At 38.2% G+C, this 27,345-nt stretch overlaps 2 protein-coding genes and 1 long non-coding RNA gene across 3 annotated transcripts; 2 read left to right on the forward strand and 1 right to left on the reverse strand.

Moving 5' to 3' along the window:
• Nucleotides 1-1,359: 1,359 nt before the first annotated feature.
• LOC144638515 (uncharacterized) lies at nucleotides 1,360-9,773 on the reverse strand. Its single transcript, XM_078497710.1, has 12 exons — nucleotides 9,356-9,773; nucleotides 8,590-8,671; nucleotides 7,767-7,942; nucleotides 7,121-7,179; nucleotides 6,924-6,958; nucleotides 6,135-6,315; nucleotides 5,469-5,526; nucleotides 5,138-5,250; nucleotides 4,588-4,669; nucleotides 3,373-3,720; nucleotides 2,020-2,949; nucleotides 1,360-1,849 (listed from the first exon to the last, which is right to left on the reverse strand). The coding sequence occupies exons 1-11, from the start codon at nucleotides 9,743-9,745 to the stop codon at nucleotides 2,365-2,367; spliced, it is 2,109 nt and encodes a 702-aa protein (XP_078353836.1). The 5' UTR covers nucleotides 9,746-9,773; the 3' UTR covers nucleotides 1,360-1,849; nucleotides 2,020-2,364.
• A 1,206-nt stretch (nucleotides 9,774-10,979) lies between these two features.
• LOC144639178 (transmembrane prolyl 4-hydroxylase-like) lies at nucleotides 10,980-21,522 on the forward strand. Its single transcript, XM_078498450.1, has 10 exons — nucleotides 10,980-11,511; nucleotides 12,966-13,047; nucleotides 13,241-13,419; nucleotides 14,550-14,611; nucleotides 14,959-14,993; nucleotides 15,889-16,039; nucleotides 17,036-17,093; nucleotides 18,889-19,001; nucleotides 19,377-19,467; nucleotides 20,355-21,522. Exons 1-10 carry the CDS (start codon nucleotides 11,221-11,223, stop codon nucleotides 20,631-20,633), a joined length of 1,341 nt encoding a protein of 446 aa, XP_078354576.1. The 5' UTR covers nucleotides 10,980-11,220; the 3' UTR covers nucleotides 20,634-21,522.
• A 177-nt stretch (nucleotides 21,523-21,699) lies between these two features.
• Nucleotides 21,700-27,053, forward strand: LOC144639209 (uncharacterized). Its single transcript, XR_013568086.1, has 4 exons — nucleotides 21,700-22,214; nucleotides 23,680-23,744; nucleotides 23,863-23,966; nucleotides 25,837-27,053. It is a non-coding gene; the product is annotated as an uncharacterized LOC144639209 (long non-coding RNA).
• Nucleotides 27,054-27,345: the final 292 nt, after the last annotated feature.

The raw sequence follows: 27,345 nt of genomic DNA on the forward strand, positions 1-27,345 counted from the left end.
CATCAACATTTAGGGGATGTGGGGGAAAGATCTTTGTGGCTATTTCTGTACTGTGAGTGTAAGTTAGTTGTAATTTCCATATAAAAAAAGCAAGGAAAAAGGGAAGTTTCCTAAATCCTTTTGGCCACGATTGTAATTTAACTGACTTAGAATGCAAATAAATACACGTACATAAATATACATAAATATGAGGGCGTGTTTAAAACACGAAATGGCGAAATGGCGAAATGGCGAAATGGCGAAATGACGAAATGATACTGAAGATAAAAGCCACAGTTATACGATATTACCGTTCTACTGGAATGTTCATGTGTTGCCGAATTCATCCTTGTAGATAAGTCCCGAAAAATAAAAGAAACTGCAAATTCTCCGTCACGTAGACCCGTCACGAACATTTTTGACACGAACATATGGGTAATTTGGATTCCAGTCTCTCCCTGTTAACAGGGCGCTGTTTGATATGCCTAGGACATTAATTCTTGATCGAGATGTCGGCGTTTCGTTTAGAGATCGGAAGAGAATGATTTGTTTATCTCGTATTTGCCACCGAGTCTCGGCTAAGAAGTAATGCTTTGAGCTCCAACATTCACAAGAAATGGATTAACAAAACCGAACCTACTTCGCGATAAAGTTTATACACGATATCAGTGGCAAACGTTCTTTGTACAGAAACGGAGTAACGTTCGATGTCTATATCAGTCCTTCGGTACAATGTAAGCTCTGTAGTGCAGTGCAGATACTGATAGGCAACTTGGCAAGTACTAAAAAAAATAATATCCTGGTTTGCTGCGACCTTTCAGCAATACGTTCAATTTGGCGTTGTGATAAGCGACAAGTATTCATTATATTCCTGGGCAAGAAGATTGAAATGTTCCCTTGAACAGTAATTCAGTCTAGACATGTAAACAGAACTGCCTTGAAGTTCAAAGGGAAACCAAACTCTATTATTTACGTGTATTTATCTTATCATTTTGCAAATTTCGTCATTTCGCCATTTCGGCATTTCGCCGTTTCGCCATTTCGCCATTTCGCCATTTCGCCATTTCGCCATTTCGCCATTTCGTGTTTTAAACACGCCCTAAATATGAAGACCGTTTCAGATTGAGAGTCAGCATATTTGGCCTCCACGTTTGGAGCGAGTGTTTTCAACTTCTTGACTGCAACGTTAGCAGCGTTATTAGATATGACCAAATAATCCACCTGACATCCCCGATTAAGAAATCCGTTTTCTTTTTTCAAAAATTGTTCACATTGGCCAATATTGCTAAACAGCAGCTTCACAGTTTCGTAAATATCGTTCTTTGTAATCGCAGGGATTACGTCGAGCCTTATTGACTTAGAATGATTAAATAAAACATCCAGCGTGGTACAAAAATTCGTTTATTTACAGTCGCTGATAATCACAAGTATTGCATTAGTTAAAAAGTTTAAGTAATTATAAGGAAAAGAAACATATGGCACTTTACCTGCTAGGGTAAACTCTAGCTTTCTTAGATGGCTTCTTCACTAAAAACTTACATGTGAGCCCAGAATGGTCAAAATTCATATTCAATTAAATCTATCTCTAACTATAGAACAGAAGAATAAGGTCTATCCCTTTGGTAAACGTAACTGACGAGATTCAGTTGTGCTGTACTGAAATTGTCCAAGTTTACCATGACAATACCACATGGCAACACTTCTCATAAGCTTTTATTTAAATGGGACAAACCAGGTTTTAAGGTTAAAACTAAACAATATTATAGAGTTGAGGTTTAACCATTAGGAGTAAAAAAAAATTAAGACGGAATCCGCCAGGACTTCGAGCATTAATTTGTCAAATTATCAGTGTACCAAAATTATTTACATCCTATTGTAAACATCTGTGTTACTAGTAAATAATAAAGATGGTAGATTTTAAGCTCGGTGATAAATAGTGAAGAAATTATTCTACATGACACGAGCGTGGGACAAAGAAAAAAAAAAAAAAAAAAAAATCTGAGTCCCCGACGGGAATCGAACCCATGGCCTCCCAGATACCGGTTGGTATGTTCTGTGTTACTGTTTCAAATATCTTCAAAAGAACGCATTCCTAACAACAACAAACTGACATTGAAAACAAATTTCGAAGTTGCACTGAATTCCACTGAATCGCTAAAATGATGATTTTACAAAATAGCTGCGCGTGAGATTTTACCTATAGTTTACATGGTTCTTGTGAACTTTGAAGTTCATTTTCTCAGGTTCTGATAAGAAATTGTTATTGATGTTATCACTGATAATTACTTACATCTTTAGCTTTTAAAAAGGGTAGAAAGTAAGGCAAATGATTCTGTTACTCGCGATCGATTATTCGATTTGCTGATGGGTTCCGTCTTAATTCCTTTATTCCGCTTTACTTCCATCTACTATAGAAATTCTACCACCCTGATTAAGGACTAAAGGAACGCATAACATCTCAAGTTTCTCGTGTACTTTCTTAGAAACATCGCGAAGTTCTTCTTCTTTAAGAGCTTCTATTAACGAAACAACAGCGTTAAGTACATGCCTTTCCTTCGGACGAGACTCAAACGTCCATTCTTGTGCGCTTTCCATATCACTATTAAATTCTTCTTCAATGACATCTTGGATATGGTTTTCTTCATCTTTTCGCATTCTCTGCAGAATGTTTTGATTTTCGAGCTTTTTAGTCTCGGATATAAGATTGGTCCCTTTTTTCCAGGCTCGTAATTCCGTAGTTCCGTCGCCGTCTATGTTCAACCAATTAGAAGCGATCCATTTCTCGCCTTTGTTGACGTCACAATGACCATAGTACATTCTGTTGTCTAGTCCTCCGATCCACGTGCCATCGTCATTGGTCACGTGGTTGTACCACATGACTGCCTTGCCCCTCTCTGGTTTTATGACCAAGTTTCCTTTTGTGCAGTACTCGTGCGAATTGCATTTTCGTAGCTCAGTATCCATCCATTTCTGTAGAGAAAAAAACGAGCTCCTAGTCATGAAAGTTAACAGCTACACATGTCTGACTGAACCTTTAACAATTGGACTGCAATCTGGAACTTTCTATGAGCGCTATTGCTCATAGAAAACGAGGGCGAGTAGTCAGTACGGACTGATCGTAGAGACTGCGAACTGATATTCAAATGCAGTCCTGAGCAAGTTTCAATAATAAAAGATAAAGAGAAAGTGCTTTGTAAATTTAAACTTTAACCCCAAAAGAGCTGCTTTGTAAAACATTCTTACAAAATTTTAGTGGTAATATAACTGGCGCAACCTTTGGCTTTAAACATCTTAATAGTGTCTTGAAAACTTTATACTGTTGAAATAGGCCAGGAATGTTTTGTTTCTTATGCACTTTAAGAGATATCACCAACAAATTTAAATAAGACATACCTCGTACGCTGTGTGACGCATGAAGAAGCGTCCGTGCATCTTCTTCCCGCCTGGAAACCACCACTTTCCATCTATCTGCGTACTCCCTTTCAACCTTCCAGCGTATTTAATAGAGATATCATTCTTCCCTTGAGCCAAATACTTTTTGCGAAATCGTATTATATCTCCTGTCAATAAACTGTCAATCAATTCAAATTCACCACTTTCGTCTTTTCCTTTTCCATACAAGACTCTGTTAGCACCGTCCATTTTGAACTGGATATCCACCTCGAAGGGAGTTTGACTTCCCGTTGTCTTGTCGTAAGTGAAGAAACCTGTCCAGTTACCAGAGTTGTTCATGATGTCATCCTAAAAGAAGAGATGTCTGGATTGTTATTGTTTTAAGTTGTATAAAAGTAGTATCACAACTTCATGTCCTCATGGTAGCAAAAATGGGAATTCTAAATACTAATAAGAAACCAGGGCCCAGTTGTTCAAAGGGTGGATAATGCTATCCACCGGATAGGTCGCTATCCAGCTGATAGGTCTTTTAAAACAAAGCATACTCTGCTATCCACCGGAAAGTGATTTATACATTGGATAGCGTTATCCACCTTTTGAACAACTGGGGCCAGATAGTTAGGTAGGGTAAGGTTATGTCTGTGTTTGGGCCTTGTGACCCAACAGGCTGGAGCTTATCCCGGTTTCAGTAGCATAAAGCTACTAGGAGTATTTCTACTTCTTCCTGGATGGGGTGCTAGTCCATCGCAGGGTTACCCCCCAGCATTAAATCCACTCGGTGACCATTTATACACCTGGGTGGAGAGAGGCACTGTGGGAGTAAAGTAACTTGCCCAAGAACACAACACAATGAGCCCGGCCAGTGCTCGAACTGGGACCACTCGATCCGCAGCTAAGTGCGTTAACCATGAGGTACTTCGCTTCACTGCCCTACCCCCTGCCAGTTTATGATCAACTTAAAATCGAAGGTAAATCAACAACCATAACGAATGTTTCGACCACGGAGAACTTACAGTCCAAGCTTCAGCTTTTAAATTCGCAGCGGCGGCTAATTAACTTTTATACCAACTTCAAGCTGATAATCAAATAAGTGCTTCACACACACGCTGACGCAGCAAAACTGAGTTTTTTTTTAGAAAATAATCGCTTTCTTCCTTAAGTCCTCTTTTAAAATCACTTTCCGACAAACAAATAAGGGGGAAACAAATGAAATACCTCAAATTTGCTGTTTGCTAATGGTAAAACAACTTCCCCTCCATCATCAACGTCATTCAGAAAATAAGACACTGTTATATACCTTGGAAAATAAAATAACAATCGAATGTTAACTTAAAAACTTTATGGGACACATAAAATACAAAAGTAACACACGGGGCAACTGAAAGTTTCTCTGACAATAGGAAGTATTAGTAGGTTTCTTGCTATCTTTATTTCTTCATCGACTCGCCATTCTGACCTGAAGAAAGAGTTATTTATGGAAATGGCCATCACTACTGACATAAAATCTAACCACAACTCTGCGGAAACACGAAAAAAAAAATGTTTGTATTTCGTGAATAGAAAGCACGAGGAAACACATCCTAAGCTGTCACGTGATCATTGGACAAAAAATCATACGTCAGGTTGCTTAGCAACACCTACGAGAACCGCTGACACAATCAAGACCGCCGGCGGGGAAAATCCATCCCAAATACCCCCTAAACTTGCGTTATCACCTTCCAAAGGACTGCTAATAATTTGTTGATTTATTTGTTTCCAAGCGTACCTGCATATCCTGCACTCTTGCATGTCGCCATAGAGACAGCACGGAACTCCTTCAAATTTAGGTTCGCTATCTTGCTGGCAATATTGGTAATTGTTTTCTTCAAACTGCAGAACCTATATTTGGATTTAAACATGCATGAATTCAAAGACTGTTCTTCTAAAATAAGAGTGGAGGAGATTTTAGATCCAATACAGATCTTGCTAATCATCATCATCATCATCATCATCATCATCATGTTAATTATACTAATTAATTAACCTGATAATTGTCGCCGCGTTAACTCCCTTTAGTAACAATTATAATACAAGATATGAATAAGAACTCGACTTACCTGCATAGGCTCGCTCTCTTTTATGATTTCCTTTGGTATTTTGGTAATCGCCTGAAGCCTGGAAATAAAATTTGCTGTTAGCACCATTGAACTACAATCAAGCAACATAGAAAGTTGTTACACTCATGTTAAGGAACGACCTCGAAAGATAATTGTAATGGATTTTGTTAAAACTCAACTGAATTATATGTAGAAGATGACAATCCTCTAGATCTGTGCACAAACCCCTAAATAGGGGAGTGTTAATGCCTGGCTAAACTAGAAAACATCGTTGGAGAAACATTTTTCCTTGTCATATTCGCTAGGAGGCTAAATTAGCGGGAAGCAAGCAAAATGTTTTGCTGCCCGGTTCGCTAAATGAGGAAACAATGTTCTTGGAAAAGTGTCAAGCATGCGCATAAACTAGTCAACATTGCTTCCATCGTGGCTTACTGGGCAACATATGTTTCGGAAGCAAAATTTGTGACCGGAAACAAAAATGATTTTGACTTGAGGCAGAAACATTTTTTTGTTTCCTTGAAACCAAATTTGTTTCCCCAACATTTGTTTTCCGCGTGGCCTAACCAACTGGGAAACATTTGCCTCTGCAACAATTTTTCCGCAACAATGTTTCCTATAGTTTAGCCAGGCCTTTATAAATGAAAAGTAAACCCAATATTTACTGACCGCTCGTGAAATCCGTCAAGTAACTCCGGTTGATATCTCAAAAGTTCATCTTCATCATGCCATAACCAGGATGCTTTGCTGCTGGGTATTCTTCTTAGTGACGAATCATTTAGAAGTCCACCAATGTATTCTCTTATTTTTTCCAGTTCTATATTTTTGAACTCGATTAAGTCGATTTTCCCTGTTGAAACAACAACATTTTCATAAAAGGAGCTACGAAGAGAACGCGCGCATTTTCAAAGGTTTCGGGTAGCAGCTCTCACAAGTTCTCACATGAATGGCTCGCTACCCTTTGAGAGAACAATTGACCAAACAACAGGAACAATACCATTAGCTCGTAAACAACCGCTACACTAGAGGACCAGTACAATTAAAAGCTTACTAAAGCTGTTTCACTTTTGGAAAAAAATTGGCTCCGTTTATTGTTATATTATTCCGATGTTTACTTCAATTTTGCAGTCACTTTGTACATTATAAAAAGACTGAGTATTGTGACATAGGTCCTCTGATTTTCAAGTGAAAGAAATCCTGGCTCGGCCGAAAAGTTCAAACGAAAGATTAACAATATCTTAGGCATATTGGATCCACACACGACAGTTATATAGAACAGTATCTTGAAAGCATTTTTTATTTTTTAGCTTTGAGTGACAATTTGTAACCAATCGTTCATCGATAAAGATTGATTTGACTTGATAACAGTATTGGAGTCGCCCGAACCAAGGGCTTAGTTTACCAAATTCACGCAAACTGAGATAATTCATGATTCTGTAATACGAAGGGGATACTAACCATTGTCATCTTTGTCCATTTCCAGTGTTTTCATCCTGTTAACCAAAAAGAAACATAACTTCAGAACACTAGTTAATCTATGAGTTTTGAACTGCGTTGAAGAGGAAGCCCTAACGCATGGTTGTTAATCAAAAAACCCGCGTGATCAACTGGAGTATGCTTAGAGTGTTAAGATGGTGAGTGTGGACTCTACTTACATCTGAGTGGCGTTGTGCTCAGTAAACTTCAGGTCCATTTTACCAGGAATTAAGACAATCTGTGGACAAAAAGAAATTGCTGGTTTAGTTTTGTAGAAAAAAAAAACCACTGAAATGTAAATCATTACATCGTATACACGAAATCTGTAATTGTGTTGGATAACACGGTTAATCATCAGCTTTAAAAAAATAATCCTACCAAAAAACTAAAATTTCTAATTATAAGCTATATAAAGAAGAAGCTGCTTTCTACGAATGCTTTGCATTTACGTACTTAATTAAGTAAACCTTTTAATTGCCCAAGGGACTCTGCTTGTCTACCCGCGCTCTTTGCGGCTCACGATAAATGTACAGGATTTGAACATCCTGCAATCCTTTAAAGTGTTTACTAAAAAAGTTAGACTACTCGCCCTCATTTTCTATAAGCGAATTTCAATTCGGCTGCGTTTCGTTGACTTTTTTTTAATAAAAAAACTCGTGCTAGTAGCCTTATTGCTAAATTGTACATGTATAAACGAACTCGTATAAACGAACTCGAATAACGAACTCGAACTCGTATAAACGAACTCGTATAAACTCGTATAAACGAACTCGTTCTGTAGCCTTTTTTTTAAATTTATGACAAACGAACAACCGTTTCACAAACCTCCGCCGGATCAATGTAGCCATCACCATTCAAGTCCCACAGTTTGAACGTGTTAAGAGGGTCTTCATAATATACTCCTCGATTGTTCGTTCTCTTAGGGTTATCACTGAGCTTTTTATTCTCGGCAAGTGCTATGATTAGTTCACATTCGTCAGCGTCAAGAAAGTCGGGAATCTCTAAAAAAACGAAGAATTAAAAAAAAATGTAGAATGAATTGAGGTTATAGCTATAGTGTAATTGGCTCATCTCGTTGGCAATCTACCATCTGTCATTCTGTAGATTTGTGTTTTCAGTCACAGACTTCGGCCAAAGTTGATAACTCAAACGCTTTTGATTTTTCAATAGCAAGTGTCCTTGAAGAGCTACTTATTCAGCTTATAAACGAGAGCTTTTTGGCGACTTGCCAAGTTAACTCGTACTTTTTCAATCTGGTGTGCTAGCTTTTCTGATCAACAAACAGATTTGTTAAGAAAAAATAAAAGCTTGAGTGTAGTGTCCTTTTTTGTATTATATTTACATTTAGCCATTCCACACACACAAACTTTAAAAAATAGTGAATTTAATGTGGTTCAATAGCTATACAGTCAACTCTCTCTTAACAGACACCTCTATAAGACAGACAGACATAAGACAGACACCTATAAGACAGACACCTCTGTAAGACGGACACCTGGTGTTGGTCCCGTCCCTGCCGTTTTTCAGTCATTTTACTGTAACTAAACTCCCTATAAGACGGACACCCCTCTTAAACGGACAATTGGAGCCGGTTCTGACGGTGTCCGTTTTAGAGAGAGTTGTATATCAGTTTTTAAAGACTTCTTACCAAATACAAGAGGACGCATGCTCAATGTCTTCATTTGACGCTTCATCCCTGGAAGGATCTCGACTTCCTGAACGTGACCAACCTAGCCAAGATATAAACGAAACTGTATTTCTTTGATTGCTCTTAACTTTAAAATTCGAGTGAATTTCAGCTCATTTGTAAGGTACCTAAAAATATTGATACAGCCACAATACATAAATCACAGTTTTACATAAAACTTGAAAGTTCAAAACTTCAAGTTCAAAGTTTTACATAAAACTTTGGAAAAGACTTATGATTCCATTTTGATCGATCATCTAAAGAGCTCAGTTAAGGGCTAACTCAGAATCATGGCTAGAGTCCACTCGAACTTATACTTGGGTGACGTTTGGGCAAATACAATTGCAGTTTCGATAGAGAATGCCAGAACGTATTTTAGTATATAAGCAGCATGAGTAGGGAGATTTACGGAAAATAAAGGGTGGCTTTAATCTCCTTAAAGTTGGTTATCCAAATATAAGCCACAAATTAAATGTTCTAAAAGGACGTTAAACTTAAGAAACTTTAAGCCAACTTAAAGGTCGCTTAAATCTTTTAAATATGAGTGTAAAGTAAAGCTGGCTTAAAGGTCAGGTTTAAAAAAATGTTAAGGTAGTGAAAAGCTAAATAAATTCCAAATTTACGCCAGCTTTGCTTAAGATTTACACCAGAGTAAAGTTATGTTTTCATGCTGTGGTACTATATAAAATCTAAACAGAAAATACGAAGAAATGAACGCAACACTTACTCCAACTCCATCGACGATTGGAATCTGAAGTCCTAACCATTCATTGGTGAAATTATTGACATGGTGCATTTGTTTATCACTGATTTCCGATGAACTAGCACCGTCTTCTGTACTTAGCTTCTCCTCTGGCAAATCATCTGTAGAAATCTTTCCATCTTCGTAATTTTGTAAGTCTGTGCCATGATTCTTTATATCGGAATTTGAATTTCCAAGATACATATTTTCATCTTCAGTGTGACAGAAATTGTCTTCACTCTCTTCGCTGTCGCATGTACCATGTCGAGGTGAAAATTCTTCAGCGTCGATTCGTAAGTTCGTGGCACTTAACAAAACACATATTACACAGCAAATAAAGTTTAAGGACTTTCTATCGGCCATTAGTGCGGTCATATGTTGTTATGCCGGGCATCCAAGCTACGGAACCTCGATCAGAAAATTTTTCATAAATAAATGATCCAAAATATCACGGCTCAGATGCTTTTCATTCATGAAAAACAGATTGTTTTACTCTAAAGCAGCCATGTGATTCTCGACATTACTTCCACGCTTGTGATTGGTTAATTTAAATAAACCAAGCGGGTACCGAACGGTACCGGGGTTATAAACAAAGACAAACGCATCAGGCAAATCCGTTCAGCTGGTATTCTGTAGGATCTGTTTAATGTTCTCATAGTTTTAATTCTTCAATTTCTTTTAAACCCCGTGAAACAAATTCAGGATTGTTATGCGGTCAAAGACCTCGGGGTCTAGACGGCGAGATATAACCCTAATTTTCATTATAAATGACAGAAATGGCCTCTGTTGTCAACTGCATTTTGGCCGTTTGTCAGTTGTTATTAGTTCCAATTAGACTGTAAATTTTGATAACTGACATACAAAATAAAGTGCATCAGAAACGACAGTTATGGGAAAAATGTTTTGAGAGGTCTGAACTTTTCTGAACTTCTCTAAGAACTTTCTGCCCCTGTTTGAAAGTCTAAATTCGTTCGTACCGCAGAGGACCTCTTTTACTATCAATCTTCTAAAGATTTTTCCTATAATACCTCTTTCCTATCTACTACCAAATACAATATAAGGTTAAATAAGTTTATTAGAAACCAAGATATCGAGATGATACTTCTAGAAGAAGTTCTCGGACTCGAGTCTTAGACTTAAAAATTAGTTTTATTTTATCACTAAAATTTTATGCTATTGACAAATAGTGCGGTACAATGACGGGTAAACATACAACAATATTGGCTAAAGAGGACAGTCAAAAAGGCTTACAGTGAATATGCCGTTTTGAGTCAGATTTGGAGGAACGTTTACAGATTACAGTAAGAATGGCAAGAGTGATGTATGCAGAAAATTAAAAAACAAAGCAACAACAATAGCAAGAAACCGTGGATTTTTTTTACCGCAAGACCGAAGAGACTCGAGCTTTTACTTCAGACAGAACAAAACTTTAAAAAATGATATCCGGATAATTTGGCTTAACATGCCTTCCGGTGTACTGTATGCTGCCATTTTTCAAGAGAACAAACGTTGCTAGGTTGCATGAATTTGGGTTGAAACATAAAAGCAGTCCACATAAGGAAAGCGTGACAGTTATTATTGTCACGCAATACTATAGTTAACGGAGCATTGGTATAAAAACACACGGTCTGCAACTTCTGCAGCTTTGTCTTGAGCTAAAATATTTCTGTAATCCTTTTTTTTTACAGGAAAACCTTGGATCTGTAGTGAAATCTACGTAGCATATTCCTTCACAAATTGTGCGTTTGTATTGCAGCGGGACGTGATTTTGTTTACAAATGATATGCTAATGTATTGGTCGTTGCTGTGAAATCGACAAGTTGCAATTAGGAAGCCATTTAAAATCAACCATGGCTCCGCCACGTGTGGAGAACAAAAAGTTCTCGAAGGAAAGATCAAAACAAAAAGCCACAAAGAAGGATTCGAAATCGCCTCTTCCTTCCACAGCATTAGCAGTCGCCGTAACCGCTTTTATAGCAATATGCGTGGCTGTTTATTACAAGAACGGATATGGAATTGAAAAGAAATTAGACAAAAGGACAGTTGAGAACTCGAGAGAATCTACGGGGAGCGCAGGTAACACAAGAAATGACATTATTAACACTGATTTTAAAGTTCTTCCTCGACTGGATGGAGTTAAGGTGAGCGAAAGAAACCCTTTTAATTAATATTCTTTATACGGTAATTAAATTTCAGCTGAGTACAGCTTCGAATGACGTGTCGATTATGTTGTATTTAATATTATGTTAATACCACTATTTGTACTTGTTGCTTATATGTTCAGTTGCTTTGAGCCCATTCATTTATTCAAATCTTTTTATGGTGATATACAATTTGTTCTTCCTTGTGCGAACCTCAAAACTGCAAATTATCGCCAAGTCGTTAAGGACAAATTATACCCTGGGTCAGGAGCCTGACTCCGGGTAATTATTTGATAGATACAACTATTTATAACACGAACGTGGAGTACGTATGTGCGTGGAAAAGGATTCGTTTGAAATTCACCAAGACTGCTGCAGTTCAAATCGGAGTTGAACGTGGCTTTAGAACGTGAAAAGAATTGTCGATGGCGGATTGTAACAACGTGACATAGAGGGAACATGTAACGCAATCCATGGTGATAAACAAATGCTTTCAGGCATTTGTGAACTACAGGTACACACACAGCAAGAGCTTTTACTTTTGTTTTTCAGTAAAATGTTATAAACCGCCCTTAGACGAGCAAAGTATTTACAAGTGGAAAATAAATTATTTTAAGAGTTTTCTCTCGTGATTTTCCCGATTCTCAACGATCCAAAAAAAAAACAAAAAAATACTAGAAAATAGAGGGCTGTAAACACTAGGGGGGCCGGGGGGGGGGGGGGGGGACTCCCTAATGTAGGCTATACACGGTATGTGCGACGCCAAGGGGTAGGTTTTCGAGTTGTTTTGGTCTGTGATAGGGTATGGTCTGTGCACTCCGGTCAGAAATTTGGTATCATTTTTGGAAGAAACTTTATTTTTAGACAAACCGAATAGTTCCTGGGTGAGGTCTGGTCCGAAATAGAATATCACGTTTTGGGTTGGGTTTGAAATAGCTTAGGGAAAACAGCTTACCGTTAAATTTCGGTTGTAAGCCCTGGGCTTACCCAACTTCATGACGGGTTTTAAACGGTAGGGCTTATATCCGGGGACTTATAAGCAGAATAAAAAACAGTTTCAAAACGAGCAACGGCAGTGTTGATCGAAATACGTCTTTAAGTTAAATAGTCATGATAAAGCAACATTTAGCCCTGTTCAATATTGTCATCCAACAAAGGGGGGGGGGGGGGCTTATATCCGGGAGGGCCTATAACCAGATGTATTTTTTTGTTTCCAGTTAGATGGGCCTATAACCAGGGGGGCTTATAAGCGGAGGTGGGGGAGGGGGGGGGGGTTCATAACCGGAAATTTTACGGCATTTTGGTCTGAAACAGCGTAAGGTGTACATGAGTGCGGTGCCGAAAAAAATTTACTAGTGTGGTGATTTTTGTATCTCTTCATTTCCTCGCAGATTAGACTTGGGTGTAAGGTTAGCCTGGAGTGCCTTATTATGATTTTTATTTTTATTTTTTAGGTTGGACATGTACAAAAAAGACAGCTAAGCACAGGAAAGATGTACGAAATAAAAACACTTAGCCTTAAACCACCTATATTCGGTAAGGCAGGTTTTATAGTCTTGTTATATAGTTTTATATAATAAGATGATATTATTTTGGTACTAAACATGTAAAATAGTTTTATTTATTTGAAGTTTTTGCTCAAGATAGAAATGGATTTTTAATGTTTCTAGATATAATAGTGCTATGCATAGCATGCGTTTTTTCTGTTATACTTTATCTTGTTCGTTAGAAATACCAAACTTCTTAACTGACGAAGAATGCCAGACCGTAATTAATCTCGCCTCAAGAGAAGGCCTGGATACGAGTGAGGTCCAGGACCCTGAAACAGGAATCAACATCGAGCCAACCAATGAGGAGACGTTTCACAGCTGGGACTACAACAATGACGGTGTTATTGACAAAGTTGAGGTACGTAGTAAGAAGAACTGAGAATCAGGGATACCTGGAGCCAGTAATAAACAGCCTGTTATTTTTTGTTTTTGTTTTGTTTTATTTTTCACAGCGTCGTTTTTAATAGTTCAAAGGGGCTATTTAACAAATCACGCGCTCTCTCTTCTCCGCAGAGGCCTCGTATTTTTTCGTACGGGCTGGGAAATGGGGTTAGGTGAAAAGTAAGCGCGCGGAGCCTGGATAGAATCGAAACGAAAGCGCGCAGGGGACAATGGGAAAGGGAAAGGTCCCCCGCGCTCCCCCTTTTTTTCATTTTTCGTTTTTTTTCGCAGCCTCGTCCCCAGTCGTCCCCGGCGAATTTGGATGTGACGTCACCCGCCAAGCTTGTCGGGGAAGCGCGCTCGGCCAGCCTCCTCCGCTCACTCGCATAGCGCGGTATGGCCTGGGGACGAGGCTGCTTTTTTCGCATTTTTCGTGTTTTTCGCCTTCCCCCACTGAAGGAGCCTCTGCGGAGGAGAGTGAATCAAGCGCATTTTTCTATCATCCTCTCTTACATCTATTTAACATCTTAACGACCCGGGGTGTTGACGTTAGCGAATAGTCATTGACTATCGCTCATAGAAAGCGAAGGCGAGTAGTTATTAACGAAACTAACTCGCTCGGCGAGTTAGTATTCAAGCGCAGATCGGCAATTTTTGATCGGAGTTGAAGGACTTTTCGTCTAGTAATGCTTTAATTTCATTTGATGGTGACTACTTATCGTGGCAGTAGAAGTGATGCTCTAGATACTCAGTAAGCGCTCCTCGCAATGAGTCGGAGAAAACGACAGGGAGGACTAGGCTGATTTGTAGCAGTGGAACTCTGCCGCACGTGTCGTTGTTTTTCTGTGGTAAAGGGTTTGAAGAGCTGTTTTAAAATATGTTGGTATGAGATATTTCAGTTTAGAGTGACACTTCTTACCGGTAACATTTAGGTCCTCTTTACAAAATCACTACTACAGGGCCGTAACCAGGCCCTTGCCATAGGGGGTTTTGGGGGGCAATTTTTTTTTTTTTTTTTTTTTATTTTTTTTTTTCTTTTTTTTTTTTTTTTCCACTACAAATAAGAAGCGTTTACTCTTGTCTTATTGTTGTGCATTTTTTAAACAGGTAATGCATAATCTTGTTGACCTCAGTGATTTATACTTCTCGGAAGAAGACATCGATAGGATGTAAGTGATTGTTCGCAATGAATTTTCTTATTTATCACTACCACCACCACAAAGAGGGACCTGAAGGGGTAAAATGGGAACTGGGATTTGGGCAAATTTTCACTAGGAAATTGAGATTTGGGTCACTGGGACTGGGAACACAAACAAAACAATATAACTGGGACTGGGATTTTGAAACTACGGGAAAAGAATAGGCTGTGAAAATGGGATTTATATCCCCCTTCAGGACAATCCACAAATACCACCATCATAATCATCGTTTGCATTTTTGTATGGCACAGAATCCCTCGACCAAACCCTTTTACATTTTAAAGGAAATCACTTCGTGTTTTACCTTAAATTTACAGGTTTGCTGAACTCAAAGTGGATAAGAACAACAACGGTATGTAAGCGATTGTTTTTTTCTTTATGATAATTTACTGGATTTATTACATACGTACGTATTAGTTTATTTGTCGATCCGTGGATTTATGATAGTGCGCATACCACTCTCTAGGGATTGTAGAGATCGCAAAATAGTGCTGCACGTTCGTTGTATTTATTAAAAAAATGTTACGAGACAAAGATTACGGTAAACCACGCGGGATATAGTTATAGCTATCATTGACCCTTGAGTCCAGTAGTGTAGCAGCTCTCATAAGTTTGCAGTTCCACTGGTCCTCTATTGTAGCAGTTGCTATTTTCTTTGGGGGAGGGTGGCGCTACGGCCATTGTTCCTGTTGTTTGTTCTATTGTTCTCTTGAAGGGTAGCGAGCCATTCATGTGAGACCCCGGGGGGGGGGGGGGGGCACTCCCATATATGAGCTATATAGGTATGTGCCGCTGTGAAGGGTATGGATTTCAAGCAGTTTAGTCTGGGATAGGGTATAAAAATCAGAGAGTTTTGTCTAAAAAAGGGTAGCATTTGCCGGGAAACTGATCGGTGATATGACGAATTAAGTCCAGAACAGGAAAGAAACGAGAAGAGAAAGAGGTGACCTTAACAAAAAAATCATCGCAGCATCTTTGTTGACAGATGGTTTCTATTAAAACACGTATGGTAATACAATCTAAAAAAATGCAAGTCTGGTATAGGGTAGGGATTTTCGGTGTCTAGTCTAGTATAGGGTTGCAAAATTCAGCTGAACATGGTCTGGTATAGGATAAGGGCTTTAAATTCCCAGCGGCACACCCCCACCCAAAAATGTACAGCCCCCCCCCCCCCCCTGCGAGAGCTGCTACTCGACCCCGAAATCAAGGCGTTGTGATAAAATTGACTGTATCACATTTTGTCCAAGGTGTTATGGACTTGAAGGAGTTTCTGGCAGTAACAACCAACAAAATAATGACCAGTCTCCATAACATGGCAAAAAAGCTGCCACGAGTCAAAAGCCGAAACAGCAGGCAAACATGGCTGGATCATCGCAAAATCAAAGGACTGAATGACAGGTAGTTGAGTTTATAAGATGTGTTTGACTGACATCCTCTGCATTTACCTATCAAATTGCAGAGGTTGGCGTGCTGTGAATTGTATCATGTTTCTCAATAAACGGTGTGTGGTACTACTATCGATGATTTGAAAAGAAGGTCTTTTTGCGCTAGCGAAAAATTCTATTTTTACTTTGCAAGTTATCTAGATCTTGTCCAATACCAGTGGAGCTCTTTCAGGTTTGCGAATTACGAGCTACAAAATTCAACATCTATTGGTGCGGACCTGTTTCTAATGAAAAACACGAGTGCAATGTTGGTGTTGATCCTGGGGAAATCAACCCGTTTCCGATCTGGCTTTCGTTGTGGCCATCAACTTACTCTATGACCGTTAGCTGTAAAAACAAGCCCCATACAGCTACCCATAAAGGCTATATTGAGTCCCCCCCTTCTCTTTTGGGCTTCCCTTTCTAATAACCCACTCACGCCCCGGTCGTCGAAAGTTCAAACCTTTAGTAAGCCCCCACCCCCCCGTCTCAATTTAAACCTGATTTATACTGGATTTTCGATGACTTTTGGACTGATTTTAGCTGGATATTACCCCCTTATTAATTGGGCTGGGTTTTAGCTCAATCTTAGGCTGATTTCTTAAAGAATTTTCCCCCTCATTTCGGCTGGATTGTAGCTGAATTTTAGGCTGCATTTTGGCGATGCTTACCATCTGCATATGGGCAGCTAGATTGTAGCTTAATTTTAGCATGATTTTATGCGGATTTTATACCCTCTTTTCAGCTAGCTCTTTGCTCAATTCAAGGCTGATTTTACCCTTACGGTTTCAGCTGGATTTTAGCTTAATTTTAGGCTGATTTTAACCTCAATTCGACTGGATTTTAGTTCAATTCAAGTTGACCGTAAGTTCAGGCCGATTTCACCCTCATTTCGGCCGGGTTTGTGTTTAATTTCTTCTTACAATATCTTGTCGTCGGTAAGAGTTTTAATCTAAAGATTCACTTTCAGAGTGGCAGCTTTAACAAAACTTCCCAGGACAGTTATTGAAGAAAGTGAGGAGCTACAGGTAAGAACTGGCGATCAAACGCGAAATACCGTATTTATTCGATTAAGCGCCCAACCTCGAATAAGCGCCCACCCTGTAGGTAGGAAAAGTTAATAAGCGCCCAGCCTGTAGGTAGGAAAAGTTAATAAGCGCCCACCCTATAGGTAGGGAAAGTTGATAAGCGCCCACCCTGTAGGTAGGAAAAGTTAATAAGCGCCCAGCCTCGAATAAGCGCCCACCCTGTAGGTAGGAAAAGTTAATAAGCGCCCAACCTCGAATAAGCGCCCACCCTGTAGGTAGGAAAAGTTAATAAGCGCCCAGCCTCGAATAAGCGCCCACCCCCACCCCCCTAAAATGAGGGCACAAGAGAAATTTTGATTATTGTTGAAGTTGAGATTAAAATTGACTAAGTACTACTAAGACATTATCCCGAAGACCGAGTTTTTTAGGTTTTTTTTACTGAAACTTTGAATGAACATTTAAAATTCAGCTTTCGTACACCTTCACGTTTAGTTATTATACGTTGTTTTCCTGCAAAATCAACGTACTACTTGCTAAAAATTATGAAAATTTAATAAGCGCCCAACCTCGAATAAGCGCCCACCTCGAATAAGCGCCCACCCTCAAGGTCGAAAAATTTAATAAGCGCCCAGGGCGCTTAATCGAATAAATACGGTAGCCCACTTAGATTATATGAGGGTCTCAATGGGGTGGTGGCTTTTACGGTTAACGGTTAAAAGTTTGGCTTTTTTACGGCTAAAGGTAAATGTATTTCCATTACAGTTAACAAAAAGTTAAAAATTAATTTCAATTGTTTTAAAAGTTAAAAATTAATTTCCATTATTGGGAAACATATTTAAGGTCTTAAGGCCATTCTGGGACAATGAAGCGATCTAGTCTGTTTTATTTAAATTTTTTTACGGTTAACATATTTTACCGGCTAACGGTTTAAACTTTCCAATTTTTACGCCTAATGGCTTATTTTTTGGTCGTTTTACGGCTAACGGTTAACCCCATTGAGACCCTCTTATATAAGCTTCACTGAATGACCGTCTCTTTGCAGCAGCCACTATAGACTGTGTTTAAAATGTAAACTGTAGTTTTAGAGGATCCTTAAAAGCCTCATTGGCATTATCTGTTTAATGAATCAATGAATGTTTGATGACTATATTTGGTGATTGCGGGCTGACGTCATAAGTCATTGATTAAGCGATGGATTCCTTAAGTGTTTTGTTAAACAGGTAACAGATTGAGTGGTTGGCTGTCTGACTGATTGACTGCTGGCTGACTGACTGACTTTTGGCTGGCCGGCTGACTGACTGGCTGAGTAGCTGACTGGCTGACTGACTTTACGCTGGCTGGCTGTCTGACTAACTGACTGACTGACTGAAAGACTGATTGACTGACTGACTGACTGACTGACTGTTGGCTGGAAGACTGACTGACTGGGCGGTGGCTGAATGACTGTCGACTGACTTCATGCTGTCTGTCTGTCTGTCTGTCTGTCTGTCTGTCTGTCTGTCTGACTCACTGACTGACTCACTGACTGACTAAATGACTGACTGTTGGCTGGCTAACTGATTGAGCAAAAGAACGAACGCACCACCCCTGACCGATGGACTAAATGGTTTCTAATTGGAGTAATAGTTTGCCCCATTCATTGGTTATCCTTTCGTTAACTGAGAGACCGAATTGTTGATCAACTGTTTGACTGATGGACTGACGGATGGAAGGCCAAACTGAGCGTTCTAACTATGGACTGCCTAACTGATTGATTGATCATTTGAACTTATTTGCATCTGATTCTTTTGTTAAGGTTGTTCATTATCATCCCGAGGGACATTATCATTGTCACCATGACTCCCAGGATGTCGATCCAAGAGTTCCTTGTTGTGCTTTCCGAGACAGACGGCACTGCCGTCTTTGCAGGTACTACAACTTTTACTTAAAACCTGATTTTTATAATAAAATTGAAATTGCTAATTTAATTAACAATCTCCCATCTTAACCCTCCTTCTTACAGAGGTTATCCTCTTGTAACTTAGGGCGTGGGGTGATTGCGACAGGAAATTCTTGCGCGCTCTTCTTTCTCAGTGTGCCAGGGTCTTCAACATAAAATAATAATCACGGAGTAAAATTTACTATGTTACGTACTTTCTGAAGAATTCTTGGCAGTCGTATGAAACTGCCCTGGATACAAGTTATTTATATCACATTTTCCTCAACGAGCTTCGAGAAACCTTTGGCACTCATAATATTGTAAAAACAGGCGCTCAGTAACCTCTTTTATTTCATTCGTTGTAGATATATCACGGTGCTGTACTTTTTGAACGACGTGGAAGAAGGAGGCGAGACTGCATTTCCAGTTGCAGATAATGCGACCTTTAGCATTGAGGTACAATATACAAAAACACCATTACTCACCCTACAAACCTTAGCAAAAAAGCTGTCCTCTTAGATCGATGTCCAGAATGAATCGGTCTGAACTTCACTGTTAGTTAATTCTATGTCGTGAGTCAATCTGATTGAGGACGTAAATTCTTCGTTTGGGAACAAAGCGGGGCTGTATGTAAGTTAGGCCTAGCCATTAGGGAGGCATGTGCTGGTTTCGTTTTAATCATTTTTCTTTGGGCGACCAAACCAGCTAAGGCATGTGATCCCAGTCAGTGCTAGCCGAGACGTTTCAGCAAAGAAGAACAGGTTTTCCTAATCTTCCCTGGCATGTGTTAAAATACCAGGGAAAAATGCGCCTTAAACTGAGCTGGACACCCGTGGGAGAGGGGGGGGGGGTACTCCCTATAATGACCTATACGGGGAGGCTCCGCCCGAAAGGGGTACCTCTTTCAGGCTTGAGGTAAATAAAAGGGTAGGGATTTCACAAGTTTAGGTACACGAAAGGGTATGGAAATCTGTAATTTAGGTTTTTAAAAGGGCCTTCTGAATTGAAATATTTCGAACAGATGCAATTTATGGCTGTATTATTTCAATTTATTAAGCGCTACTTGAAAATGACAAGAAAGCGTCGTGTTTTAGTCTATACCAAGACTTTCAGATATATGTAAGGGGTACCTTTTTTCAATAGAAGGCATACCAAAGGGGTACAATTAATGGCAAAAATGTTGTATAAAAGGGTAAGGGGTAAGAGCTCGGGGCGGAGCCTCCCCCGTACAAAACGTTTTTGGGTACCCCCCCAAGTGGTGGGGGGCTGGGCAATTCTAAATGTAACATTTAGAAAACATGTTTTAGCGCTGTCAATTTCTTTCTGGCTTTCCTTTTTTTTAGGACTGGGCAAAGATCACAAAATTACGCTGTGACCTGAGCAAACATTGCCACAAAGCCAACTTATTTGTGAAGCCCCAAAAAGGAAAGGCAATTATGTGGTATAATCACTTGCGAGACCCTAAGACCGGGTGGAACGGGAGGCTAGATCAGATGAGCTATCATGGCGGGTGCGATATCATCAAAGGCGAAAAATGGATCGCCAACAATTGGATTAATATTCTGGGAGAATCACGTGAGACGATGGTTTCATACAAAAATCCCAAGAAGAAAATCAAATAACAAGCTGGAATACTGTGTATAGCGCAGTTAAGCTTAATAATAAAATAGCGAGCGGCGGAATATGTTTTGTAAACGTACACTGGGCGATATGGTCAAGAAAAAAAAAAACGATGTCTCTCGTCCGGATTTCTATAAAAAAGAGAGCGGGCTGGCGTTTTTGTTTGTTATTTTTTTATTATTATTTTGTTTGATTCTTTACCTATGTTGTTCGAAAATCGATGTTTGTTTTATTCCATCGTCAAATTTTCCAGAAGCGAACTTGCAAAATAAATCCTGCAAGGTAATTGACCTCTCCAGTACAGACCTAGCGTACCAAGGTTTTAAAATTTTGGCTTGAGTTCCTAACGCGGACAAAAGTCATGTCTTACAGAATTTTTAACTACGTACAACGTGAAAGCAAAGCCTGTTGGATTTTGTTCGTTCCAACTTTTTCAATAACAAAGAATTAAAAAAGAGAGGTGGCCCCCAAAAATGAAGCGGACAGGGACGAGAAAAATGTATTTTTTACTTGGCCTAAAGTAGACAGAGATGGGATTAAAACCCTTGTTACTTACAAGTCAGGCTAAAAACTCACAAATATAACTACAATACTTAGCACATCCCCGTTGTTCAAAGCGAGTTTAACCTAATCCAGCATTAGCGTGGATTTTGACTTCAGTTTTTTTAACTCTTCAGTGACGTTTTCTATTCATAGTTTTTGCCCTTCAGTTTTGTCTTTTACTGAAGTTGAAAAACACTTTTTTACAAGGGATAAAAATGGGTAGGAAGATTAAAGCTACCTTGATTAACTTTCAAACCTGGTTTAGCGTTCATCGGATTCCGAACAACCGGGTCTGGATGAGTAAAAGTAAACCGTCATAATAAAATAATTAAATAGTGAATCGTTTAATTAAGTGTTGATTGCATAGTTTCTGTACTGTTAAGATTAAAAACAATGTAAGTTTTAGAAATCCTTGTTTTCAAAAGGTTAAACTATTTTTTTCACACAACGAGTACCCCCTCCCAGACTCCACTTGTTCTGCAAGAGCCCCCCCCCCTCCTCATGGCGATAACTCTGTAGGATTATTTTAAACCACCCAAATTACATCATAGGAAATGTAAAAAATATTGTCTTTGCTTTCGTCTTAACACACGCGCTTTTTTCGTTTTCTTTCTGATGCTTGTCGTCTAAAATAGTAATGGTGTAGGACGAATCGACGCGATTGCGCGGAGTTCAGGCGCGAAAATGATCTCGTGTACAAATTTACATTGTAAATTTTCTAAAAACACGTGCTGATGCTGGTAATTATTCATCGCAAGTTCAGTTTGCTATCGCCTTCGCCGGTTCTTGCTCCGTTTAGTATGTCTCAAAAGAAAAGGCAAAGTTTGTTACACCAATAAGCTGGTAAAACAAGATTGTTACGTTAGTACAAGATATGCTTCACGTAGATATGCTTCATGGCTAGATATGGACGTTTGGACAGAAGCGCAACCTAAAGGGATGATTTTGACGCAGACGCAACTTCACGTGCTAAATCCTGGTGACTTATTCGAGCTCGCTGTCTCTGAATATGGCTCTTACGACTTCGTGGGAGTTTTCAGGTTGGTAGAATTTCAGAAAACCATTGTTAAATCAGTTACTTTATGCACGCGTTCCCTGTTTTATTATATAGTGCCCTCCTTTACGCGCAGTATATTTTGGAATACATATTTGTTAAAATTGCTGGTTTGCAGCTGACGTCACAGCAGCCATGTTGGATGACAGGAACAAAGCGTTTTCCTCCGTTGGGAACTTAACTTTTTTATTAAGCAAATTCCGCGCAGACATGTTTTATTGTTTGGTCATCCAACATGGCCGCCCTGTCACGTGGTTGCAAACCAAGAATTCAGGCTTGGCGAAAGTAATTTCGCCAAGTAAATTTTAGAGAAATCAAGTTAATTGTTTGTTCGTTAGTTGAATGCTAAAGGTCGCGGGGGACAGCTTAGGTTCATCATTATGCATTTATTTAAAGCGTATGCACGAAGTGCAACGACTGACATCGACAACTCTACGACGAGATATTTGCATAAAAATATGAGCACGCGCGCGTGATTTGATGTGTTTGCGTGTGGAATTGTTTATGTGTTTTTGAAAACGCATTGTTCTCACCATAAAAGCGTGGAAAATAATTACTATAATTACCCTTTGGAAACCGTGTTTTGATCGGGACACCTTTGGAAATCTCAAAGTTTGGACTTTTCCGACAATTTTGTGGCAGAGAATTCAACGCGGATATAGAACTTCGTGACCTGCCCGGCTGCGGCAGAGAGGGAAACTAGGAATACTGTAGTGTATCATAACAGAAACGGAATTTTAAAAGAGCGCTTTTAGAAAGAGAAAGAAAGAAAAAATTTGCGCATTTAAACCATCATAACTTGCTGGCAAACTTTAAATTAAAAAATCCGCTTCTGTTATGACACTCTATAGGTATTGACTGATCAGTTATTGACATAATCGCAGATTGCTGTCTCCTAATCGATACTCAAACTCTGCCACAAAATCATGTTTCTCCCAGTTTGTCATTTACAAAGCAATTAATATCACCGCCGTCAAGTGAAATCTTCCAAGTAAAAGATGACATTCATAATATTCCATCATTTGTTAACGTCTCTGTAAAATTTGAGCTTAATCGCACGCATAACAGCCGAGAAATAAGCGTTTTAAAAGATGCAGGTCAAGCAAAATTTCGCCTAATTTAATTATTTATGCTGTAGGTATCCCCCGCGACCTTAAACAATCAATTCTTCTAGTATTTGAAGTAAACAAAACGTCTTGACTGCTTGAACTGATCTCTAAGTTGAGGTTCACAGATCGGTTTCCAGCAGGCATTACCCGTACTGATCATGAGTTCAGAAGCACTATCAGGCTACCCACAATTCGTTCTTATTTTTAAGCCTTCAAAACACTTTTACTTACTTACTTATCCTCATCGGGCCCATGAGGACTCTTGAAGCCGGTTCAAAACACTTTTAGACTTCATTAAATTTCCCTGTTGGATGTAGTTTTACTTTTCCATATGAATTTCAGGCTTGCCAAAGGAATAAAAAGATGTGACTGCTTTTATGAAGTTACTAAGCTGGTACCCAGTAAAGGTGAGCATATGAACATATTTTCGTATACGTATACTATACTAATTGGTGGTATTATGTATTGTGAATGTAGTTTGAAATGATTAATTTCTGGTTTTGTTTTTGTTTTCAAATTACCAAGGCAAAACCTACAAAGAAATCTTCAATTTCGACGAGCAAATATCATCCAAGGCTGACAAAAATCGTACATGAATTTGCACATCGAGCTTTTGATGGATTGAAAGGGTGAGTGTTTAATGAGTGTTTTTCTTTGTAGTTGTTACATTGGTTGTTTTAATGTACGTATGACGTAAATAAGAGAATACCTTATAGAAAATTAACGCTTGTGTTAATTAAGGTATTTGAAATTAACGCGAATTGAAGGAAAATTACTTCCCAATAAATAAAACAAAAAACTGTTTGGTCTTAAAGTGCTACAATGATCAAATTTTTGATTTTCATTTTGTTACATTGTCGTCAACAATTAGACTTTCTTACTCACTTTGCCAAATTTCAATCTATTACGAACATCAGAAGTCGTTTTATTTTAACGTTTATTTCCGATAATTTACGGCCGCCATTAAACAACCAATGTTCCAAGACTTGGTTGCGAATAGGGAGAAAATGACGTCAAAGGCTCAAAAATACCTCACGGGTTGAAATAAGAATAACAATCAGCATAAAAAATTGCACGAAAAACAAGCCCAAAGTTTTTGTTGCTTTTCGCGTGATTTTCAATACATATTGTAATTATAATTTCAACCCGTGAGGTATTTTGGAGCCTTTGACGTCATTTCTCCCTAAGTATAATTATTCACTCTAGTTTTCGCCTAGAGACGTTATCACTTCAGACTTTAATTTACCGCTCACTTCTATGACGTTTTGTTTTCTATTAAACTCTCAAATTGTAAATTATTAGCCTGGAATGCAATATCATTTCTAATTAATGAGACAAACTAATCTTCGAAAATGTGTATTATAACCAGTTGCTCTCACTGATGTTGTTCCCCAAAGGTGTTTTGTGGGATTGTAGCTTACATCAGATCAGTATGAAAACAATAGCAGCTTTTTGTCTTAAAGTGACAATTCGATATAGGTAAAACACAAATTTTGCGCGATTCAGAAGCACGTTATCTCAATTTAATTAAAAAAAAAAACATTTCAAGGCGTGGGTTTTTTATGTATAAAGTGACTTGAAAGGGACAGAAATACTGCTTCGACGAAGTTCCCTTCGAATCAATACCAAAATGCATCCTGGAAGAGATTTGAATACCGTGAAAGTTTTGCTGTTGTGGTCCTGTTGCTCGACAATGGTTTTCCCTCATTCTATGTATTCATAACCTGTTGAATGTGCAAAACGATATATAACGCAAAGACTGAAAAACGAAAATTTTAGGGGTGGCTGTTTGTTGGATTAACCGTAGTAAAATACTAAACGGGTTTCCGTAGAAAAAAATATGACATCAGTTGTTTTCTACGTATCGAAGTGATATGAAATAACGCCAATTTTAGGCAAGAAATACAGGAATAAGGACGAGTATTCAACGCACAATTTCGTATAGCCTGTGGATTATTTTTTTCAAGTTTATTGTGCATATTTGCCAAGTTGTATTGTTTACCAGATGTTTGAATTATTGTGTCGTTTGTACAACGTTCTCAGCTTTGTAAATAATTTTCTGTTAGTATATCTAAGGTTATTTTTAAGTCGTTTTTGTAGATTGTCATTAACTTTAGTCGAGGGCCACACAAGGGATAAAATTTGATTTATAACGATTCGTTTTATACGTACGTGATAAATAGAAAGTAAAAATTTCGTATTGAATTTGTGTATTGTTGCGGGCTATGTTTCTTGTTTATGAGCCTTTTGGCGAGAATTAACGAAGTAAAACAAAGTGACGAGTAAAAACATCCAGCAGTAAACAACGTTTATTGCATGCTGAGATATTTATAATACAAGTATTTTTTTTTAATCTTGATATTTTGTGGTCTTGCTGTCGTACATGAAAACTCTAAACCGTCATGTCTCATTATAAAGTTCATAATGAATCACTATTTTTATACATGTAGCAAGCTAGCTAGTTTGACATTTCTAATGTTGGTCTCTTTTTTCTTGCAGGAGTGAAGAAGTCTTAATGCGCTGTTTAATTGACCTTGAAGATGCCGCAAGCCCTCTACTTTCATGCTTAATCCGTGCTGATGTATTCAATTAAGAACTAGCAAGCTTGTTGGTCAGGAAAGTTACTAATTCAAGGGAAATCTTTGCGAAAAAATAGTAAGACTTTGGCTGAAAAGTGATGTTCTTGCGGGAAGCTTAAAAAATTCTTAGTCTTTTGGCCGAAAAGAAGTAAAAAAAGTCTATTGGCGGGAAACGTTTTGCGCTTTTAAAAGGGGCCTGAAAAAATGTCGAAAAAAAAACTAAGTCTTTTGGCGGGAAAAAAGTCTGCGCTTTTAAATGGAGTCTTTTAGTAAGTCAAAAATAAACTAAGTCTTTTGGCGGGAAAAATCTTTGCAGTTTGCAAACAGATTTTACCCATCAAAAAGCAGCATTTATTTTGATTTATTACTAGACTCTGTTTAATAGTGCAGAAATTTTTTCCGCGTTTGGCAACCCTACCTAGTCAAAATATAGTAAAAGAGATAGCCTACATTCTGACTAGTTTCCAGGCCCCTTTTAAAAGCGCAATTATTTTTTTTGTTTTTCTTATATTGAATAAAGCAAGACTCGTTTATTACAACTGTTTGTTTATTTCAACTTTATTAAAAGTACGAGTGAACCGAAGTACAAGTTGTAATATTAATTAACTACATTTCTAAGTACAAACAAGTGTTTAAAACTATATAGATTACAGCAAATAAAACAGAAGGATTTTGCTAAATATGCTACAAGAACAGGTCACCTATTAAAAAACTAAGTATGTCATTGAAACTAGAACACAATTCTACAAGAAATTTTGTACAAAGTTAAAGTGTCGATAAGAGAAATTGCTCAAACAAAACTAAATACAAGTAAAAGTTGCCGTGTTATTCAAACAATTTTTACGAGCAAACATCTTTTAAGTATATAGGAAAGGTTAGTAAAAATTTCAACAAGTTCTGGGAAAAAGTCTTCGCTTTACGCTTAAACTAACGATTGAATCCAAAACCCCGTCAAATAAACGAAATGGTGGAAACTTTGGTAAATCTGTATCAAAATAAAGTTTTTAGAGCCAGATTTTTTGTAAATAAATCAAAGCAATTTTCTCTGCAAAAACTGAAATCCACAAAAAATGCGCACCCATGTTATCGAAGAAAATCAAACAGAAGATTTAAAGCGAGATAACTGGAAACTTTGGTCAATACGCACATATTTTAGTTTCTGCAATCATCATGGCTTAAAGTTTTTTAGAGAATATTTTGCGTGCTAAAATTTGAATTGTACATGATATTTTTGCTGTCACTCGAACTAGGATTGTAAAAGGGAGCAAAATGTAAATATTTGATAAAGAAATTAAATTTAAATTCCAATTAATGGTGTCGTGAATAAATGATCAAAGAAATCTCTTTCAAAAAAATCAAAGAAATGTAAAATCCATTTTGGCTCCAAAACATGGGTGCGCATTTATTAAAATGTTCCCTGTCCTAAGAT

This window comes from Oculina patagonica, chromosome 14 (assembly GCF_052425735.1).
Source record: "Oculina patagonica isolate OP01 chromosome 14, crgOcupat, whole genome shotgun sequence".
Lineage (NCBI taxonomy): Eukaryota > Metazoa > Cnidaria > Anthozoa > Scleractinia > Oculinidae > Oculina > Oculina patagonica.

Excerpts from the sequence above, each read along its gene's own strand:
- LOC144638515 (XM_078497710.1), bottom strand. The coding sequence starts at position 9,745 with ATGACCGCACTAATGGCCGATAGAAAGTCCTTAAACTTTATTTGCTGT. Across the intron at positions 7,943-8,589 it reads CATGCGTCCTCTTGTATTTG|AGATTCCCGACTTTCTTGAC; the intron begins GTAAGAAGTCTT and ends TCGTTTTTTTAG. Across the intron at positions 2,950-3,372 it reads TGCGTCACACAGCGTACGAG|AAATGGATGGATACTGAGCT; the intron begins GTATGTCTTATT and ends TTTTCTCTACAG.
- LOC144639178 (XM_078498450.1), top strand. The coding sequence starts at position 11,221 with ATGGCTCCGCCACGTGTGGAGAACAAAAAGTTCTCGAAGGAAAGATCA. Across the intron at positions 14,994-15,888 it reads AGTGGATAAGAACAACAACG|GTGTTATGGACTTGAAGGAG; the intron begins GTATGTAAGCGA and ends ATTTTGTCCAAG. Across the intron at positions 17,094-18,888 it reads AAGAAAGTGAGGAGCTACAG|GTTGTTCATTATCATCCCGA; the intron begins GTAAGAACTGGC and ends TCTTTTGTTAAG.